Source organism: Lagenorhynchus albirostris, chromosome 8, assembly GCF_949774975.1.
Source record: "Lagenorhynchus albirostris chromosome 8, mLagAlb1.1, whole genome shotgun sequence".
NCBI lineage: Eukaryota > Metazoa > Chordata > Mammalia > Artiodactyla > Delphinidae > Lagenorhynchus > Lagenorhynchus albirostris.
The window spans coordinates 81,222,763-81,242,756 of NC_083102.1; the positions used below are offsets into that span (position 1 = coordinate 81,222,763).

The 19,994-nt window shown below is 35.9% G+C and overlaps 1 protein-coding gene across 4 annotated transcripts in view; it reads left to right on the top strand.

The window, feature by feature from the left end:
* Nucleotides 1-19,994, top strand: part of CACNA2D1 (calcium voltage-gated channel auxiliary subunit alpha2delta 1) — a 521,838-nt gene that overhangs the window by 493,485 nt on the left and 8,359 nt on the right. For 2 of the 4 annotated variants that reach the window (XM_060157195.1, XM_060157196.1), the window contains 9 exons: nt 109-176; nt 556-594; nt 2,357-2,428; nt 3,293-3,445; nt 3,532-3,584; nt 5,216-5,271; nt 5,675-5,804; nt 8,010-8,119; nt 9,246-9,328. In XM_060157195.1, coding sequence (XP_060013178.1) covers nt 109-176; nt 556-594; nt 2,357-2,428; nt 3,293-3,445; nt 3,532-3,584; nt 5,216-5,271; nt 5,675-5,804; nt 8,010-8,119; nt 9,246-9,328 — 764 coding nt within the window. Of the gene's footprint in view, nt 1-108; nt 177-555; nt 595-2,356; nt 2,429-3,292; nt 3,446-3,531; nt 3,585-4,024; nt 4,737-5,215; nt 5,272-5,674; nt 5,805-8,009; nt 8,120-9,245; nt 9,329-19,994 lie in introns of those variants that run through there. The other 2 variants (XM_060157198.1, XM_060157197.1) reach the window with 2 other exon arrangements.

Below are 19,994 nucleotides of genomic sequence, written 5' to 3' on the forward strand. Positions count from 1 at the left end.
ACATTTGCCTGCTCAGGAATTTTTAAATGTGAGAGGAAAGATAAATGAGAATTATAGCTACATTTTTTTAAATGCATGTGTCAATTTTTCTTTACATGATTGTTTCAGTTGTTGGAATTAAAATTGATGTAAACTCCTGGATAGAGAATTTCACCAAAACATCAATCAGGGATCCGGTAAGATAACTTTTTAAAAAATTCTTATGCTACATTTACTGATCTTAGAAAGCAACGTCTTATATACAGTGACAAAATAAATTTTCGATGCAACTACATTGAAGCAGAATTATGAATTACCCTTTTTTCAAAGAATTTTTTGTTTAGTCAACTAATAAATAATAAGAAAATATTTCAGTATTATAATTTAAAATGCTAGTTTAAATATTTATTGGCTGATCTTTTCTAATTTGTAAAGATAAAGCTATTGACTATCGTTTAATCTTTTATACTAATTATTATAAAAGTTCTAATTACAATATGGTAATAATTAAAATGATATAATTAAAATCCAACTAGAAAGATAATATGAGGTGATAACTGTATTTCTGTCTTTCAGTGTGCTGGTCCAGTTTGTGACTGTAAAAGAAACAGTGATGTAAGAGAACTCTTTAAAATGGAATTTTTAAGTACAATTTTTTGTGTTACTCTTCCTAAGATTCTAATGATAAAGAAAGATGCAGGAAGGTTTAGTCAAATGCTAAAAAAATATTGTATGGAATTGTGAACTAATTCATAGATAAGAATTTGAATTATATGCTTTTAATTCCTAACCTTAAACATTAGAAGCATTTTAAGATATTCATTAAAAAGCCATATCAATATAGACTGTATTCGCTTCAGTCTCAGTTGTGTTAGATTCTTTTGTACATATAAATACAAATTCGTTTCTGACCAGAGTTTCTAAACTGAAGCATATTTATTGATTATCCGTGCAATCTTCCCTCATCTTTTGCACTTTATCTGAATTTTTCACACTGTGTTTATAGTGGTGAGAAAGGTTTTTTAACTAAACCTTGGTATTACATAGTTTTACTTGCCTGGATTGGATTTTACATTGTCTTCTATTACTTCCATTTCTGTTTGAGAAATTGAAAAAGCAAATGTCAACTTGCTTTGTTCCAAGCCGAAGATGCTGTAAGAATGGTACTAGATAAATTATTCATATAATGAATAAGAATGACAAATTGCACTATTTTCTTTCAGTCCTCTTATGTATGTCTATATATTTCCAAAGGAAGCAGGGGTTTCATGTCATTTTATTCACTTCTAGTCTTGTGAAATCATAAGCCAGTAATTTTAATTATTTTTGTAACATCCATTTTACATAGACTATGTATCAGCTGTTTTTAGAGCAAAGGTTTTAGCAAGCTCCTTTCATATTAGAAAAATAGTGTGCATTACGTCACCAAATCTGAAAACAATGTTTTTGTGATTTTATACAATAAAAATTATTAAATTGATTCATGCATCTAAACGTAATTTAAACTGGATGGGAATACTTTAGGATATATGATTATTTTTCCTCTGTCAGAGGCATTTTTTTGGTCTTGTTTCCTGCTTTTACATCTCAAATTATCCAATCAAATATTTTTAGTATAAAATAGTTATAAATAACCTCATGCTGCTGCTTTTTATTTTTAAGCCTGTGATGAATATTGCCCCAAATGGATTTTTCTTAATGTCTTCCTTGTCAAAATATTAAGTATGTGTTTAAAATAATAATTGTACATTATTAAATGTTTTCGTTTATCCAATTTCCTGGTTCATTTAGATGACAGTGGGGTGGTGAAAAGATTATTTCTAATTTGTTCTTATGTTTTCGTTCAGACTGAGTTGACTTTTTTTTTTTTTTGGTCTATGTTGGGTCTTCGTTGCTGCACGCGGGCTTTCTTTAGTTGCAGCAAGCAGGGGCTACTCTTCATTGTGGTGCAGTGGCTTCTCTTGTTGCGGAACACGGGCTCTACGTGCGCAGGCTTCAGTAGTTGCAGCGTGTGGACTCAGTAGTTGTGGCTTAGTTGCTCCGCGGCATGTCGGATCTTCCCGGACCCGGGCTCAAACCCGTTTTCCCCTGCGTTGGCGGGCGGTTCTTAACCACTGCACCACCAGGGAAGTCCCTGAGTTGACTATTTTAACTGGACGGATCGTGGTGGAATTTCAAGCCTTGATGGTTTGACAGCAATCTATATGCATGCCCTTAATTTATTTCATCAGAATCTCCTGAGCATATATGTTCAAGAGAAGATATAGTTATCTAAGTTTTTCTCCTATTTTGTTATAATCATCTATATAATGGAGTAATGATTATGTAACCTAACCTTCCTAAAAAAGTGTATTAACTGTTATTTTTGTTTTGCTAGGTAATGGATTGTGTGATTCTAGATGACGGTGGGTTTCTTTTGATGGCAAATCATGATGATTACACTAACCAGGTATGTACCTAAAGTGGCAAGGAGTAGGGTTTCCAAAGTGTGTTTCCCTGATCAACATTACAAAACCCCTTCACACCACTATAAAAATTGATAATTGAAGTTCTTAATGTAAATATAAACCATCAAGAAATGCATCCTAAAACTAGTTTTCCTTATATTTGTTGGCTGAGTTTACTTTCTGGTACGGTTACCATTAAAATATAGAGCTAAGGATTTTAACATCATATGAACTTTTTATTTTTGATCTCTTAGAAATTTAGAAAATTTTCACATATTAATCAGTTGATAATGTCAGTCCTAATACATAGCTGGTTTGAAACAGATGAAAATTCTAACCTGAAATTTGGAAATTGGCAACAGTTAGGCTCTTTGGTTTACACAGGATTTTAAACAAAGTAGAATTAATTGCCAACTAATTTCATTTCTGAATCTGTATATCTGGCTTCTCTTTAAAAAACAAACAAAAAAGATCTCTCAATACTGGACAGTCTTCCTAAATTACAATATTTATGGGTTGGAATTGGTGAGCTAGAGGTTGTCCCTATAGATGGGACTCACTCCAGTTCAGCACAGTCCCTACAAGTTTCTTTTTCTAGTTTCACCATTTCTCTTATTGGATTGTGACTTAAGGCTTAGTAAACTGTCCATTCCTTCCAAATAACACAGGGAGCCATTCAGAAATGAGAATACCTAATCTCACTGGAGTTTTTTCAGAGTATCGTATACTGGTTTATTACTTGCTTTTGTTTTCAAGCTCCTCGATAGTTTTAGTTCTGTTTCTTTGTATCATTTCTTTTGTTTGTACTGGTTCAGGTGTTAATATTTGGCTTACATTTGACACTTTATTATTTTTTTCTGTACCAGATTGGAAGATTTTTTGGAGAGATTGATCCAAGTTTGATGAGACACCTGGTTAATATATCAGTTTATGCTTATAATAAATCTTATGATTATCAGTCAGTGTGTGAGCCTGGAGCTGCACCAAAACAAGGAGCAGGGCATCGCTCAGCATACGTGGTCAGTAATATGCAACTCACCCTTCCATTCTCTCAGAGGGACTCTCAGTGTAGACTAATGTAATACTTCTTTATTCTATTTTATAGCCATCAATAGCAGACATATTACACATTGGCTGGTGGGCCACTGCTGCTGCCTGGTAAGTCAAAATTGTAGTTTTATTGGTATTGAGAGAAAAGTGTTGTGAAATAGTAAAGAATGTGATGGAAAGATGGACATGTAGATAATTATTATGGGAACTAGTTTTTTCATTTCCTACAGCACATATTGGCAGTATTCATAAGTATTTTTTCTTACTGATCACTGTAAAACCGTTACAGTTATTCAGCTTTTTGTGTGAAAACAGTATTATGCTCAGGCACACTTCAGCCTTTTCAGGGGCTTCTTTTACCTATGGATCTGTTGAAACTCTTTTCGTTTGTATTTTTTGTTTATATTATACTCAATCCTTACATTTTAGGCATATTGATCTATAAAAAGTTACTATTTATTGCCTTCATTGTGCAAGTTAAATGTCTTCATCCATCAAATTCATGACATGATGACTTATCTTTCTACCTCTTCATTTTTCTTACAAAGGCTGGCATCATTTTAGAAGCATCATGTTCCTGAAATGGATCTAATTCTTTTCACTGGTTCTACCCTTCCTCCCTCCTTCCCCTCTTACCTATATCCTGCCATCTGTGAAAAGAAGACATTTAAACTGCTTATTGAGGCACTGTGGAAAGTCTGGAAGATCAAATTTGTCATTGTTTGGGTCTGATCAGTCAAGTAACTAATCCTCCTGTTTTGTCTGGGTCCATTCTCTCCCTCCCTCCCTCCCTCCCTCCCTCTCTCTCTCTCTCTCTCTTTTGTATCATTACCCTACTGTATTGTATAAGTTTTATTCCACGTATATTAATCTATAACGTTCACTTGATGTTGTGGCTTTCCCAGCGAAAATTAAATGATTATGCCATTTTATTAAAATAGCAAAGATGTTAGATTAAAAATCCAGTTTATTCTAAAAAAAATTGTGGAAAAGGGTGCTTTCTGTTCTGACAATGACATTTGTATATGAATTTACATAGGTTTTCTGAAGCTCATAGTCATCGTGAAATACTTGATTGTCTTTATGCTATTTTCTGGCCAGAACCTTCCCCCTCCTCAACCTCCCCCCCAACTTTTGTTTTAACTAAACTCAGTTCCAGATGAGTTTTTATTCATATTTAGCTCAATTGTCATTTACTGTAAAACTGATATATAGGGCATGCCATATGCCCTATATATAATATGTATATTGTATTTCATGAATGCCACATGATGTATTTACAAATATGTTCTATATTGTAGAGTAAATAGTTCGTAAACCCATGGTACAAAGTCATTTTTGTTTAGGGTTTTTTTTTTCCTACCACAGAGCTTTAATAACTAAAATAAGGAGAAAATCTTGAGTGTGAAAACTGCGCACCAGAATGATGACATTCTCCCTCTTAGAGTTACCACTTCTCCTGGCTCTGATTTTGTATTAGGTGTCTTGACACATATGTGTCCCTCACTGGGTCCTGAACACATCTGATGACTTCATGACTTCTTTTACAGAATGGAATTGACAATGTCTTGCATAATTTAAGAAATACTTATATAAAAATGCTCAACTTTCTATTCGCAAACTCTCAACTTTTTCCAAAAAGATGAAAAAGAAACGTGTTTGTGTACATGCCAAAAATACTCTGGTTTTTGTTAATTTATGAAGGAAAATATCAATACTTTTTCATATTTAAAATTCAGGTCTATTCTACAGCAGTTTCTCTTGAGTTTGACCTTTCCACGACTTCTTGAGGCAGGTATGTAAATGCTCAGATACTGTCATAATAATTAACATTTTCTTTTTGGATGCTCCGAGTTCAAAACTCAGAAAGTGCGTGTGTGTGAGAGAGAGAGAGATCGTCCATTTAACACTTTTGTAGGTTGAAATCTCTTTGTCAGAACTTTCCTACTGCCTTAGAAACATTCCTAGGTCACATTGGCCTCTGTTTTGCAGCTGTATTCAAACTCAAATGTATTCAAATTCATTTATTCTATTGATAGTTATTGGGCATCTTTAAGGGCTGCCACTACGCCACACGGAGTAAACAAGCCAGTTGAGGTGCCTGCCCTCATACATTTGTTTTGCTCTGTGAGAAATGAAAGCTCTGGGAGACCTACTGAAGTGTCCTCTCATGGTGATGGTCTTTATTTTCCCCACAGTTGAGATGGAAGATGACGACTTCACAGCCTCTCTATCAAAGCAGAGCTGCATTACCGAACAAACCCAGTATTTCTTCGATAACGATAGTAAATCATTCAGCGGTGTATTAGACTGTGGAAACTGTTCCAGGTAATTTGTTTCTTCATGTCTGGACTAGTCCTGTTTGACTAAGAAATTGTATTCACTTTTATAATCGTCACAGAAAATAACGGAGGTTGTCTTTTGAGTGCGAGAGATATGAATAACTGCTTTGAAAATAATCAGAGCTCTTCAGTTTCTCTGAAGGTTTTTAAAATTAATTCTAACTCTGCTAAGTTGTAATCCCTTCAACAGTAATAATTACGTGATCAAAAAAATTATACCCACTTTTAGGCAGAACATAGAGGAATTTGATTGTATTATATTTTGTCTAGAAGAATCCATATTAAAATTTTTCTAATGTTGAGATAGTTTCAGAGATTATTTTCTCTGATAAGATTAGAATTAATTATATTTACTAAACAGGTTAACAAAAATATTCTTGGCTAGTAAGTTTTACTTGTAGTCTTCACTTAAATTTAGAATTGAATGTATCTTTGAGTTGAAACTGAAAGAACTAGGGGAACATATCATTTCCTAAAATCAAGCTTAATGTTAGTCATCACCACCCATAAAACATCTTGAAAACATTTTGGAAGAGATGGAGAGGTTTAATTTTGTTGTAATGAGAGAGAGAAAGGCAAGGTGGGAGATTTTCGAAGTTTTGAAAGGAAAGGGATAATCCATGTCACAGGATCCCTGAGAACGGAGCAGAAAGGCACAGAGTTGGGACACTTTGTTTTCAGTAGCTGAGGACAGCTTGTTCTAGAAGAAATGTTAACAGAGAGAAGAGGAAAGATGAGGGGGTGAGGTAATCTGAGCAGCTGACAGGGATGGAATAGGTAGTTGCTAGGCGATTTGGAAAAGAAGTCTATAACAGTTAAAAATATATATTTTTTCACAGGGGGTTAACTGAAACTAGCACAAATTTTTAATAGACATGGTCAGTATGATTTTATGAGTTACTTTATGAAACCTGTATATCCTAGGAGGAGGAAGAGGAAAGGGGCAGAGTAAGGCATGTACTCAGAAAAAATCAGACCGTCTTATTTCGAGATTAGTATATCAGAACATCACCTTCAGGAAACAGAACTGTGGCATGTTTAATGGGTACATCAGAAAGAGTTTAGAGTCTTTGGGCTTTCATTGATTGATGTTCAGTAATAGCAACATATACTTTAAAAAATGACTAAGGGGCTTCCCTGGTGGTGCAGTGGTTGAGAGTCCGCCTGCCGATGCAGGGGACACGGGTTCGTGCCCCGGTCCGGGAAGATCCCACATGCCGCGGAGCGGCTGGGCCCGTGAGCCATGGCCACTGAGCCTGCGCGTCCGGAGCCTGTGCTCCGCAATGGGAGAGGCCACAACAGTGAGAGGCCCGCATATCGCAAAAAAAAAAAAAATACTAAGTTAAACTGTAAAGATCATTATAAGATATTAAGTTAAATCATGCCTACATTTGCGCTGTGTAACTTTATGCTGTGTCCCAACTTCAATAGGTTTAAAAAATAAATCCCATTCTTTGAAAACTAAATTACTCTTTAATGACAGATCTACATTTTTATTGTGGAAGGTAGAAGCAGCTTAAGATGTGGAAAAAAACACTGCATGGAATTCAAAGCCCATAATTTTGTCTATGCCTGTGTTGTCCCAACTCAGTAGTGACCAGCCACAGGTGGCAATTTTAATCATCAGTGGCATTAATTAATATTACAGTTTTGTGCCTCAGTCATGCTAGTCACCATTTCAGGTGCTCAGTAGCCTCATGCGGCAGTTGTTTACCACGCTGGTTAAAGCGGAAGACGTTTCTGTCTTCACAGAAAGTTGGTTGAACAGCACTGATCCAGACTTCAGTCTGCTATGACTTGGAGAAGTGCTGAGCCATTTTTGTGCTCCTACTTTCCTTTACTGTAAAATAAGGCAACTTGGGCACATTTTCAGTGATAGATACCACAATTCCCTAAATATGTAAAATGAAACGACTAGATGGTGTTCATTTTGCATTGAGGACTATCACTTAAGAAACAAAGGTCACACTTAAAGCATCTGTTGGAATTTTTTTAGTATTCATTTGAGAGATAGCATGTCCATGTTAATCAAACATGGTAATCTTTCTCTTCTAAAATCATTCAGTGTTACTGTTCGTGTAGGTGATGCTTTGTTTCAAAGGTCCTATTTTCTTTTATTTTAATGTGTAAAAATCTTTGAAATCTATTTTCTCATAATTTTTTCTGATTTTTAAAAGTATTTATTTTACAGAATCTTCCACGTAGAAAAACTTATGAACACCAACTTAATATTCATAATGGTTGAGAGCAAAGGGACTTGTCCCTGTGACACGCGATTGCTCATACAAGCAGAACAGACTTGTATCCTTTGACATTGGAGAGGTTTGGAATGGAAAACCATCTTAAAGCTGTGCGTTTTTAACCTCATCGCGCTGTTCGTGCCCAGAAAGAACTATATCACAGAGTGCTGAGATCACCTCACAGAGGCAGAATGGACCCTCCACACAAAATTTCATTTGGATGTCAAGACGGATGATGCTACACCTGCACCAAGAGGATGTGAAAGGCTTCCTACTGGTACCGTGAGTCTTTGTGGAGAGAGCAGTGCAGGTTCCCAAGTAGCCCTGAAAATGGCTAGAGAGAGCAGGGAGAAGTACCTGGCTCGGGGTTTTACGGTGGTTGGGGACCATGCTGGGCTTTTGCCAGTGCTGCCTGGGGCTTGTTGGCCCAAACTTCCAGGCAGTGCCAAAGGAGGGGACACTCACTCTTCCCTGTCAGCTCGCCCAGGTGTGGGACAGAAGGGAAAAGGGATTATTGTGGCATGAAAGCTGTCAACAGCCAGTAATCAAAAATGGAGTTGAATGTGGTCTGTACCTACAATGGAATATTATTCAGCCTTAAAAAAAGAAGGTAAATCCTCTTGTATGCTAGAACTGCCATGGCAGTAATGCTAAAAAGACTTCGGGTAGTAAATATGCTAAAAGACAGTGAAATGACCATTGAAGCATTGCAGGCAGAGGTTCGGTAGACTGCCTCTAGTTTTTGCTGTTTCTGGAAAAGAAAAATAGTCCTCACCTATGTTTGGAACTGATGTTTATTACTAGGAATTAGTTTCTATTTCTGTCTTGCTAAATAGGAGGCACCAGGCCCTCCCTTATGGTCTTACGTGTATGACCCTGTCTTATATGCTACGTCATTTGCAGATTTCATCCACTTGTATTGTACAAATATTTACTGAGTACTTCCTCTGTGCCAGCGACCATGCTGTGTAAAGCGTTGATCTCTTCACACAGGCCCTAGACAGGAGAAAATGTGTGGCAGTTCAGTACTTTAAATCCCATAGTACTTGAACTGGTTGTGTGGGGCCAGAATAATGGCATCGGTTTCTCTGGCTTGCTTTGAGAAATAATAAGTGTGTTGCATTGTATTTTTTTAATTGTGTAAAAAAAAAAAAAGTAACTTCATATTCCTTAACAAGTTTCTTTAGCTGATGGTCCAGATCCTTGTGATATGGTGAAGCAACCCAGATACCGAAAAGGACCTGATGTCTGCTTTGATAACAATGCCTTGGTAAGTAAGACCAAACATTTGCTGTATTAAAATATATAACTCAATGGTCACAATAATTTGAGACAAATTGTAGTTTTAACTCCAGTGTAATGTCTTAACCATAACCATAGTGTTTCTCATTAACATGACATACTTGCTGGTATATAGATTTTTTATTTCAGTATTTTTCATGGTTAGCATAAGCTTAACAGTTGCCTCTTCTGTCCTTTCCACAGAAATTGTACTTTCAAACACAATGCCGACCAATTTACTAATAATCCAAGATCACAGATCTGATGATTTTAAAACTTTCTAAGGACCAGTAACTGACAGTAAACATTACTAATGGTATTCTGAGTTGCCCACCTTCATTTATATTCCAATCCTGAAGATATAACAGTTATTTTTATTATAACATTTTCTGTGTTTAGTCTTCATTCAGTGTATTTAAAAACCTGTTAAATCACTATCGTCCCCTTAATTTGTAATTGTACTTTACATGGCTTCTAGTTCTGCCACCTGTTAGGTTTGTATTATTTCTCTTAATTGTATTACTTTTTATATTGTTTGAAACCTGGCCAGGTCAATAACACAGGGTTAAGTTGGTATAATTTTACAAAGCATATTTAATGTATGTTATTTAAGATGACTACTACTTTCCCTATAGGTCAGCTGTCTTTCTCTCATAAACACTATTTGGACTTACTGTGTATAGAAGCAGCTTCATGCTTTTCAAATTAATTTAGTTTTTAAGAAGCTTTGCTCTCAAGCATAAAGCCCATATAAAAATTTCTCACCACTTATAAAAAGCTAAAATTTTAAAAATAATATTTCTCAGTTCTCCAATCTGTCATGTCTCTTTGCATAAAGTGGCTTGCAAACATAAAGCGTTATCATCTGGGGAACTGTTTATTCTAAAAACATGTCAGATCATTTATCGATGAATGTGCATTTCTAGAGGTGGTTGTTTATTTAGAACAGATTTACCTAATATGTACTTATTTACTCAAATACACATAGCCACATTTGTTCCAAAAAAGAATAAGGCATTTCCATAGAAGCATAACATGCAAGTAGATAATATAAAGTGGAGCAAAGAAGAAATAAAATCAATGATGGGAATAAGGCTAAAAAAGCAAAATGTTTTAGCCAATAAATCCCAGTTATCTCTGTAAGGACTATTATTGATCATTCCTCTCTGAGGGGAAAAGTGATTCAAAGTTACAGCTACTTGATTTTTTTTCATTTTACAGAGAGCCTTAAATGAAATCCAGATATGAGGACTTCTGTTGTTCTGTCTACTATATACCTTCAGGAACTTTGGCCACGTCAAATCATTCCCCAAAGAGTGTTGTTTGTGGGCCCAAGGGTGGTATCACTCATTAGGGAAACTTCCCTCATCAATTATTTGTTACCAAAGACTGAGATTAAATTTACTCAGATGCACTTGAAAGATCATATAAAAACCATTACCCCCAATATTTTCACCATAGGTAACTATCTTTTTGATCATGGCATAATGCAGATTTTACAAAGACAAAAATTTCCAGTACTCAAGTTCCTATAAATTATACAGTGGAGTGTGTGTGAAAGTACAACTTTTGCTCAGTAGCTTAATGTGCTAATAATGTCTTGTGTTCTTTTGGCAGTGGAATATTTTGGTAATGCTTATTTGCAATGGTCACTGTGAATCTGCTCTGGATGGAGGCTCACATAAACTGCTAACTGCCAGCAAATTGCATGAAATCTCATCTTGTATGTCTTCTGTGTTTTCCTTCCTTTTCCTGTACTTGCTACTTTGCCCGTTATTAATAGGATCAACTTATATGCACAACGAGTCGTGCCTGTACCATGATGTCAGCTCCTATCTTCATTTTACTGCAAGTTTTCATGTGGTGTGGATGGTCAGTCACTTTCTCTAATTTTTCTTTGTTTTTGCGTTTGGCTTGAAATTTTAAAAAGTAATCCATATCCCTAAATCCACTATAATAAATGTCCTGAAACCAGGTTATTAAAATGTCAGTAGTAATGTTGTTTTGAGAATAGCAGCTTTCAAATGTTACATAAGTTTCTAATCCTGAACAGAGCATATCAGTTTCCTATATTTATTTAAAAATCAGTAATTTCTTATAAGGTTTTGTATAAAGATTAAGTCAGTGTGGAGAAAAAAAGTTTTATATGCTTCACAATGTCTTACTTTTTACTTAAAAGAAATACCCTAAGGACAATTATTAGAGTTGGTCATCAGTTTTGTTTCAGAAGATGCTAACATAAAATTAATGATCTGTTTCAATTTAAGCATTATTTGGTACCTTCTAAGGTCATTATCTAATTTTTCTTTTCCTTTCTAAACAAACAGATATGGTTTAAACAGCGTTTTTAGATTTTTTAGATATTGATATTCTTAGTGAAGTGCTTTAGTATAACTTACATTATCTAGGTGAAGATTATCATTATTTGTTACTCTTTGACAGATTTCTGAATTACATACTCACTCAGTACGACTGAATAGATATTTTAGGGCCTGAGTTTACATTCAGGGTTCCATTTACAGTTTTGCAGTTTCTTTTTTATGGTCTGGAATCATGATTGTTGTAACTAGACCACTTTTGTTGTATTCCTTCTTCATTGCTGTCCAGGTATTCATTGGTTAGGAAACCACTAGATGGAGATGTGGCCATTACTATAAGTGCAGTGAGCTCATCAGAGGAGGGGAAAGTGGAGAAGCAGAGGGAGTGTCAGAAAAAACTAAATTTGTTCTGGGATAGTAAAATAATGGTTTTGAAGATTTAAGTGGTAAAGAAAAACAAAGCTAAAGTTTATCAAAGAAGAAAGTAAAGCAAGCCAATAACATGTACTATTGAGGAAGTTCATTATCTTATGCAACCATAACTGATAAATGCACGTTACTGGGTACATGAAAAATGAATATGCAGAATAAATGTGTGTATAGGTATGTATACACATACGTACATTAAACCTACCTCATGAATTAATGTGGTAAGTGTGTTAAGGTTCTCTGTAGGAAACTATTTGTTAGCGCTCTTATTCCGATTAAAAGAGTTATGTGTAGTATCTACCTGCCTAAATAATTTTAAATATGCATTTTCTTTGAAGCTGCTGTGGGTGACGTAAGTATAGACCTATCTAAATTCAAAAGTTAGCTATTATTTGGTGGATGTTCTTACCAGTGATTTGAACTCTTACTTTGCAAATAGTCACCCCAGGTTCTGGTTGGGGAAAGAAAGGGAGAGTAAGGGTTTAGTAATACTTGTCTAAGAGAAAAATGAAGAGGATTTTACTCACTAGCATACCTGGTTCTAAAAAGTAAGCCTTGGGGTGAAATCATGAATTTAACTATGGTTTAGACATCTTTTTCTTTTAATTAGTAATGGGAAAGAAAAAAAGAATGAGGGATTCTTAGTTGATATCTTTACTAAGAGTATTTTGAAAGAGATCCCTGGAAGGAAATCAAATAAAATTACTCATATTTTAGAATTACTCATTTAAAATTATTTAATTTTAAAATTAAATTTTTACATTACTCGTATTTTAAAACGTATGTATATAATGTTGGCACTGTATCACTTTACTATTTTAAGCTGAAACCAGCTACCAGTCTGTTATTATTATCTACTACAATAATCTTTAAAAATCAGAGTGAGTTTTCTGGTCGTGGTGTTAGTGGGATTTTGGTCTCTTTCTTTAAGATAGAAAAAAATGCTGAGGTTTCTCCCACATCTATGCATTTGTGATTTAGAATGTTTTTAGAATGTATCTCATAATTTACTTCCATATAATAATTACAAGTCTTGGTAGATGTGGTTGCCCATGCAAAACACATGAGAAAACATGATCAGGAAACTGAAGGGACAGACTTTTCAGTGTGAATCTACATGCAGACTTCAGGGACTCCAAATAAGTTATCTGAACTACCACCTCCCAGACTGAAACAGACGTATCTCATCATCACACAGAGGAAATGAACCCCCCCACACACAAAAAAACCCACTAGAAATATAAAAATAAAAACAATGGAAGCAGAGCCAGAGAGAATATTTTTCTTTCCATAACATTTCTAGAACATAAGGATGTATTTGATGTTAATACATCAGTGGGTCTTGTATGTGTGCTAATTTTCCATTCCATCAAATTAATACTTAACTAGAACTGGGGAGCTCTCCTGGTGAAGTGACAATTAAGCCTTTAAGTTAGTATTTTACGTTTACAGTGTTTCTAACCAATCAATATATGTAGTGCTTCATTGGAGTACACACTACTCACTTATCGAGTACTTACAGTACACCTACTATGTATCAGGCCATTCTTCTATGCATGAGATATTTAAGATGCATTTATACTAAAATATAATTTTTTATCTCAAGTTCATATGTAACTCAGCACCCTGTTTTTTTACCTGGTTAACCTACTTAAAGGGAAAGGTATTTGAACAAAGAGAAGAGGAAGTGCAGAAGTCCTGAGATAGTAATACCTTGACCTGTTGCAGAGCAAGTTAGTGTTATCGGAGCAGTGTGAGTGGTGAGGGGAGGGGGAGGAATATAGGATGAAGATGGAGAAGCAGGCAGGCTGCAGACCACCTAAGGCTTTTTAGGCCTTCATAAGAAATTGGATTTTGTTATGAGAAATTTCAAGAAGAGCATGAAAGGATTTGATTTACGGTTTTAAGAAGACTGCTTTTTGGAGAAAGAGTTGTTAAAGGGCAAGAGTAGAAGCAGAGAGAGAGGTGAGGCAGCTTTTGCAGGAGTTTAGGCAAGAAGTAATGGTAATTTGGACATGATATGGTAAGTAGTAAGTTTGGGGCTATATTTTGAAGCTAGAGTTAAGAGGACAAGCTGATAGATTAGATTTGAGGGAAAAAAGGAGGAATCACAGATGACTTGTTGTCTTTGACCTGATCCATTACTCCTAGAAGTGTCATTCAGAAAAATAATATTTGGGGACAAGTTTGAGATCTTTCTGCAGATCAGAAGGAGAGGTGATAGTGATCAATGAATGTGGAGGTCAGCGGAACTTTCAGGGCTGAAGATATAAAAGTGTGAGTTATTGAGGTTCTGGTCCAAGATGGCAACATAGGTTGCCTAAAGCTCACCTGAACCCACAGACCTACCAAATCTACACCTATAAACAGAGCAATTCCCTCCGAAAGACATCTAGAAAGTATATAAATCTAGAAAGTAGATGAGCAACCCCTATGCACTGGGCAAACGTAATATACATCCAAATGGGTAGGAAAGGCTGAGGAACTTTATCTCCATAAACCCCACACTGAGCACAGCAGCATAAAATTAGAAGGGAACTCACAACACCCAGCTTCTCCCTGAGCAGTGAAGGGTTTAGATTGAACATCTGTCACCCCAAGACTCTCATGGGGGGGTGGGCCCCCAAAACTCCTAGCTCTCAACGCCTAATGGCGCTTGTGTCCATGAGACCCACAGGACTATAGCCAACAAAGAAACAATTCTTAACAGATTCGCAAGGACTCACCATGGCTATCCTTCCAAAGCTCAGAGAAACAGGAGCCGAGAGAAATGCACTTCTCCCAGTCATTTCCTCACAGAGGTTATTTGCATACTTTAAAAGTTATTGCCTGCAAGTAAGGCTTCTAATTTAGCTCAGCTTTGGGGGCTTACTGCAAGACTCCCTGGAGACAGGGGAAGGGGTAGCCTATGCCTACTGACCCTCTGTCCCACTCCAGGTCAGTGGTGCCTTCCTAAAAGAAGCTTGTGAACCCACCTGGCATCCTGGCCTTTGAGGTGGCTGCCCAAAGGACACACCCTTTTATCACTTGGTTCTGGTAACCAGCAGGGCTGGCATTCACAAGCACCAAAGGATCCTGGACCATAGCAAACAAATAGTTCTCAACTGGCTATTCCCTCAATTCAGGACAGAGGGAGTGGAGAGAAATGCCCGTCTCTCAGTCTTGCCCTGAAAGAGGTCTTTTGGTATGCTTTGAAAGCTGCTGCCTGAGAATCCGGCCTCCAATCAGCCTGTACCTGATGCTGACTGAAGTCTTCCCCACTGAGACACTGACAGATGTTAGCACGTCCTCAACTACGGGGATCCAAGAAGAAAAAGCCAATTCAAGACGGGGAGAGGTGGTTCTTTTATCTAATGCAGAAAAACCAACACAGAGAGTCAAGGAAAATGAAGACACAGAAAAATATGTTTTAAAAGAAAAAGATAAAACTCCACAAACAGGCCTTAATAAAACAGAGAAGAGTGACTGACATGAGAAAGAGTTCAAAATTTGGTCATAAAGATGGTCACCATGTTAGGACAAGAATGCGTGAACTGAGAATTTGAACAAAGAAAACACAAGAAAGTACCAAACAGAAGGCACAGAGCCAAAGAATACAATACAATAACTATATTGAAAAACTCAGCAGTGAGGAGTTCAAATAGCAGACCGGATGAAGTGGAAGAAAGTATCAGTAAACTCACAAACAGGGCAGTGATTCATCCCATCAAGGAGCAAAAAGAAAAAAGAATTTTAAAAAAGAGTGAAGATAGCCAAAGGGACTTATGAGACAACATCAAGCAGACCGAAATTCACGTTATAGTGTCCCAGAAGAAGAAAAGCAGACAAGGGCAGAAAACTTTTTGAAGAAATAATGAGTGAAAACTTGCCTAACCTAGGAAAAGAAACAGATGCCCAAATCCAGGAAGCCCAGAGAGTTACAAATAAGAGTTATCCAAATATATCCAAACCAAGTGAGGAAGAGGTAATACCTCCAAACTCATAGTGAGGGAAGAAGTAAAACTGTCACTATTTGCACATGATATGATTCTGTATATAAAAAACTCCAGTAAAAAACTGTTGGCACTAATCAACAATTTGACTAAATTTCAGGATATAAAATCAACATACAAAAATCAGTTGGCATTTCTATACACTAGGATGAAATGTCTGAAAAATAAAACTGTCACACTCACAATAACATCAAAAACAATGAAATACCCAGAAATTACTTTAACCAAGGAAGTGAAAGTTCTGTACAATCAAAACTACATGACTTTCCTAAAAGAAATTGAAGTTGACACAAATGGAAAGACATCCACGCTGATGGACCATAAGAACTGACAGTTAAAATGTCTGTACTACTTGAAGTCACCTTAGATTCAACACAATCCCCATCAAAAAACCAATGGCATTCTTCACAGAGATAGAAAAAAAAAATCCTAAAATTTGTATGAAGTGACAAAGTCTGCAAAATAGTCAAAGCATTTCTCAGGAAAAAGAACAAAGCCAGAGGTATCAAACGTCCTGTTTTCAGACTATACTACAAAGCTACAGTAATTTTTAAAATAGGGTAGGATACTGGCATAATAGACACAGACTGACAGAAGAGAGCCCAGAATTAAACCCCTGCATACACAGTCAACTAATATTTGATGGTGGAGCCAAGAATACCCAATGGGGAAATGATAGTCTCTTCAACAAATGGTAATGGGGAAATTGGATAAACACATGCAGAACAATGAAATTGGACCCCTATCTTACCGCTCACAAAAAATTAACTCAAAATGGATCACAGATTTAACACAAGTCCTAATAACTATAAAACTTAGTAGAAACAGAGAAGAGGCTCCTCAACAGTGGTATTGAGAGTGATTTTTGGATATAACACCAAAAGCACAAACAATAAAAGCAAATATCAGCAAATGGGACTACATCAAACTTGAACACTTGTGCACAGCAAAAGAAACAACCAAATGAAAATGCATCCTACAGAATGCAAGAAAAATTTTGCAAACCATGTATCAGATAAGGGGTTAGTATCCAAAATATATTTAAAAACTCATAAAACTCGAAAAAGAAACAATAATCCAACTAAAAAAAGGGCAGAAAAACTAGACATTTTTCCAAAGAAGACATCCAAATGGCCAAGAGGCACATGAAAAGATTCTCAATATCACTAATCATCAGGGAAACACAAAACTACAGTGAGCTGTCACCTCACACCTGTTAGAATGGATGTCATCAAGAAGACGAGACAACAGGTGCCGGGGAGATGTGAACAAAAGGGAACCTTTATACACTGTTGGTGGGAATGTAAATTACTGCAACCAATATGGAGGTTTCTCAAATTGAAAATTAATCTACCACATGATCCATCAATTCTACTTCTGGGTATATGTGCAAAGGAAATGAAAACAGGATTTTGAAGAGATATCTGTACTCCCACATTCACTGCAGCGTTATTCACAGCAGCCAAGATATGGAGACAACCTAAATGGCCATCAACCAATGGATAAAATAAGAAGTGGGATTTATACTTACACAATGTAATATTTTTCAGCCATGAGAAAGGAAGACAGCCTGCCATTTGCAACAACATGGATGGACCTTGGGCACATTATGCTAAGTGAGAAAGACAAGTACTGTGTGTAGAATCTAAAAGGCCAAACTCATAAAAACAGAAATAAATGGTGGTTACCATGGAATGGGGGTTAGGGGATAAGACACATGTTGTTCAAGGGCACAGTCTTACAACAAGCAGTAAGTAAGCCCGAGAGAGCTAATGCACAGTACAGTGAATATAGAAAATGATTATATTCATCAAATATGCTAAGAGATTAAAAATGAATTATTACAACTACTAAAAAAAGGACAACTATGTAATGTGATAGAGGTGCTAATTATCACTTAAATGGCAATCATATTACAATACATAAATTATCATATTAACATGTATACCTTAAATTTACACAATGTTATATTTCAAATATATTTCAATTAAAGTAAAAGAGACCCATACAAAGGCATATTTTAATTAAATTATCAAAAGTAAATCTGTGACAAAGGAGGCAAGAATACACAGTGGAGAAAAGACAGTCTCTTGAATAAGTGATGCTGGGAACACTGGACAGCTACATGTAAAAGAATGAAATTGGAACATTCTCTAACACCATACACAAAAATAAACTCAAAATGGATTAAAGACCTAAATGTAAGGCTGGATACTATAAACCTCTTAGAGGAAACAGAGGCAGGACACTCTTTGACATAAATCGCAGCAAGATATTTTGGATCCACCTCCTAGAGTAATGAAAATAAAAACAAACAAATGGGACCTAATTAAACTCCAAAGCTTTTGCACAGCAAAATAAACCATAAACAAAACGAAGACAACCCACACAATGGGAGAACAGATTTGCAAACAAAGTGACAGACAAGGGATTAATCTCCAAAAGAGATAAACAGCTCATGCAGCTCGATATCAAAAAAAACCAAACAACCCAATCAAAAAATGAGAACATCTAAAAAGACATTTCTCCAAAGAAGACATACAAATGATATGTGGAATCTAATAAAATGGTACAAATGAACCTGTTTACAAAATAGAAATAGAGTCACAGATATAGAAAACAAATGTAAGGTTACCGTGGGATATGGGGCAGGGGGGCCAGGAGGGATAAATTTGGAGATTACTAACAAGAACCTACTGTATAGCACAGGGAACTCTACTCAATACTCTAATGACTTATATGGGAATAGAATCTACAAAAGAGTGGATATATGTATATGTATAACTGATTCACTGTGCTGTACAGCAGAAACTAACACAACATTGTAAATCAACTATACTCCAATAAAAATTAATTAAAAATAAATAAGACATACAAATGGCCAAAAAGCACATGAAGAGATGCTTAACATCACTGATTATTAGAGAAATGCAAATCAAAACTACAATGAAGTATCACCTCACACCAATCAGAATGGCTATCATCAAAAAGTCTACAAACAATAAATGCTGGAGAGGATGCAGAGAAAAGGAAACCCTCCTACACTGTTAGTGGGAATGTAAATTGGTACAACTATGGAGAACAGTCTGGATGTTCCTTAAAAAACTAAAAATAGAGCTACCATATGATCCAGCAATCCCACTCCTGGGCATATACCTAGAGAAAACCATACTTTGAAAATATACATGAACCCCAATGCTCATAGCAGCATTATTTACAATAACCAGGATATGGAAGCAACCTAAATGTCCATCAACAGAGGAGTGGGTACAGAAGATGTGGCACATATATACAGCCATAAGAAAGAACCAAATAATGCCATGTGCAGCAACATGGATGGACCTAGAGATTATCATACTAAATGAAATAAGTCAGACAATGACAAATATCATACGATATCACTTATATGTGGAATTTTAAAAAAAATGGTACAAATGAACTTATTTACAAAACAGAAACAGACTCACAGACTTCAAAAAGAAACTTACGGTTACCAAAGGGGAAACGTTGGGGGAGGTATAAATTAGGAGGTTGGGATCAACACATACACACTGATCTATATGTAAAATAGATAATCAAAAAGGACCTACTGTAAAGCACAGGGAACTCCACTCAACACTCCATAATAACCTATATAAGAAAAGAATCTGAAAAAAGAGTAGATATATGTCTATGTGAAACAATCACATTGCTGTACACCTGAAATTAACACAACATTTTATATCAACTATATTCTAATATAAAAAAAAATTTTTTTAAGTAAATGACAAGGAGAGAATCTTAAAAGCAGCAAGGAAAACAACTTGTAACATACAAGGAAACCTCTAAGGCTACCAGGATCTTTCCACCAGAATATGCAGGCCTGCAGGGAGTGGCATGATATATTCAAAGTACTGAAAGAAAAAAACCTGCCAAC